Source organism: Penaeus monodon, chromosome 28 (genome assembly GCF_015228065.2).
Source record: "Penaeus monodon isolate SGIC_2016 chromosome 28, NSTDA_Pmon_1, whole genome shotgun sequence".
In the NCBI taxonomy this organism is placed as follows: domain Eukaryota; kingdom Metazoa; phylum Arthropoda; class Malacostraca; order Decapoda; family Penaeidae; genus Penaeus; species Penaeus monodon.
The window spans coordinates 28,144,385-28,146,756 of NC_051413.1; the positions used below are offsets into that span (position 1 = coordinate 28,144,385).

The 2,372-nt window shown below is 46.6% G+C and overlaps 1 protein-coding gene across 1 annotated transcript in view; it reads right to left on the bottom strand.

Moving 5' to 3' along the window:
* Positions 1–940: 940 nt before the first annotated feature.
* The window catches only part of LOC119591140 (glycine-rich cell wall structural protein 1.8-like), a gene marked incomplete in the record, with an annotated part of 42,565 nt that continues 41,133 nt past the window's right edge, over positions 941–2,372 (bottom strand). Inside the window, 2 exon segments of the mRNA XM_037939851.1 lie at positions 941–1,149; positions 1,263–1,387. Coding sequence (XP_037795779.1) covers positions 941–1,149; positions 1,263–1,387 — 334 coding nt within the window.

Sequence of the window (2,372 nt, forward strand, 5' to 3'; positions counted from 1 at the left end):
CACCTTCATCATACCAACACCCCCCCCCAAAACATACTGACATCACACCATCATAATATTTGCTTTTTTTGAGTTTAACGATTATTGTCCTACCCACCTCCACCTGATTACAACAAATTTTTTCGAAAAACTCCTCTCTCACCCCCCTCCTGCTCTGGCTCTGCATTCCGGCTGTGGACCCTTTGAGCACAGACCCTCACAGCCACACCCCAAACCTGGAGAAGTCCCATAGCCATGTCCTTGATAACCCGCTGCGAAGGTTCTCGTGCCTACTTTGCCCCTTTTAAATAAGGAGGCAGCGTGGCGACCCTCCCTCCTCGTAGAAGCACCGGGTCGCGACCTCTACACCCGCTCCGTACAGAGCGTCAGCAGAATCGAGTTCAAAGCTGTCCAAACTAATGACCCGGAAAAGCAACAAGAAAGGCACAGTGACGGGGATACTTCGTCGGAAGCTCAAAATCACCCAGCACGCATGCAGTGGCAATCAGGCAACCCGTTCTACAGCACTCTTTTTTGACAAAGGGTCGCCTCTTCCCTTTGGGTTTTGTTACATAGTGCGGGATTTTTGGGTGGGGAGGCATGTCAATATGTTGGCAACGTTATTAGTGCCCCGTTCCGTTGTGTCCCTGGCCCAATATCTGTTCACAGGTTGCCCTGCCCCTTCTCTCACTGCCACTACCTAAACACCGGGGACGATAATCGTTCCTGTAACAAAAACAATCTACGCATGTCCCCCTCACCTGAAATCTAAAAGTCTACCCTTATCCATACTATGCACCCCCTTTATCACCTAGATCTATAAAGATGATCGCCGACATGCCCTAAAAATATTGTACTACTAGTGAGCTTTTCCTTCGCTCAAGGGGGGTTTTTTTCCCTAGCAATGCCCGACAAAAGACGGCTATTCCACATTCGGTCGAATTTTTCCGGGAAAAAAAGACTATCCAACAAGACGCCTATGGAAAAAATCGAACTCAGTTATTCTGCAATATTCCCCAACATTCCAAAAAGCTTTGTACCCCTTTCGGTACACCAGACCCTGAACGAAATCAAAAAGTACCTCAATGGCCCAAAAGGGGCAAAACCTTGGTGGGTGGCTGGATTGGCGTGAACACGGTGGATCTTCCCATATATCGGGAAAACCTTTACCTAAACAAGAAGTAAAGTTGCCTTCACGGGGTCAGGAAAAGAACAAGGACGCTTTCCACCTGTGGTAAAAAAAAAAAAGGGGAATGTGCCGGTACTGGAAGGGGGTTTTATACCATGACAGAGGCATAATTTCAAAAGTAACATTGTGACGCCCCTTCGGGAGGGGGATTTGTCCCTGTACACTGAAGTATTGTCCTCCCGATATTTTTGCACTAGATCTACAGGGGGGCTTTTTTTCCTGTAAAACCCAAGGAAAAATTGCAATTTATGCAGAGATATTTTTTATGCACCCCCCGGGGAAACCCGTGCTTGAGTCATCCTGACACAAGGCCCGTTTAACTTCGTAAAGAATACATACTTAGTACCCCCCCAAAACCCCGAATTCAAAACACTTCTCCGATGGCGGGCCCGAAATCTTGTCTGAAAAATTTTTGGCAGATTTCAAAGCGGGGAAAACATCAACATAGGTTTGGAAATAACTTTAACATCCCCCCCGAAGTCCCGACGGGATAGCCAGGGGCTCCTTACCTTCAATTTTTGGAACTCCCGCCGGTCCCCCTAGGGCCTTGAGGGGATGGGGCCGGGTCTCTCGCTAGGTCAACTTCCCCCCAAATCATTACAGGGGGGCTGGGAGTGAATCTCAGAACCCCTCATGGACTATCAGAAATTTCCCCACAGTCCAGTGACTTTAACAGCCTTATTCAAGCAAAACGCTAATGACAGGCCCAATCCCGCTGGTAGTTTGGGGATACGCGTCCGGTACAACCATTCTCTTTTTCCCGAACCCCGACGGGTGTGGCTGAAAAAGCAAACACCAACCGATTCTAACTTAAACGGACAAGAACCCTAAACAGGGCAAGAGCAACATTCGATTATAGAGTTGACACTTCTCCCCAAAAAACACGAACAAATGTTCATCGTCACTGAGATATTCGTGGCTACGAAACTGCAGATTTTTTCGCCTCTGAGAGATGCTTCTCTCACACTCATCTGAAAGGAAAGTAAAATGAATGACCCCCGCGAATTTTCATCCGCTAAAAAACCCAGACCTGTTTTTTAAAGGCTTCAGGGCCTCACTTCAATTCGCTGGTGTTCCCTTTCTTAAAAAAAGATTAGCAAATTTTTTTTAGGCATAAACTGCTTTGGGAAGCAAAATGCCTTTCTTCGTACATTTTTTTGTTATCAAAATATATTGTTACATATTTTTTTTTTTCCCAATTCCC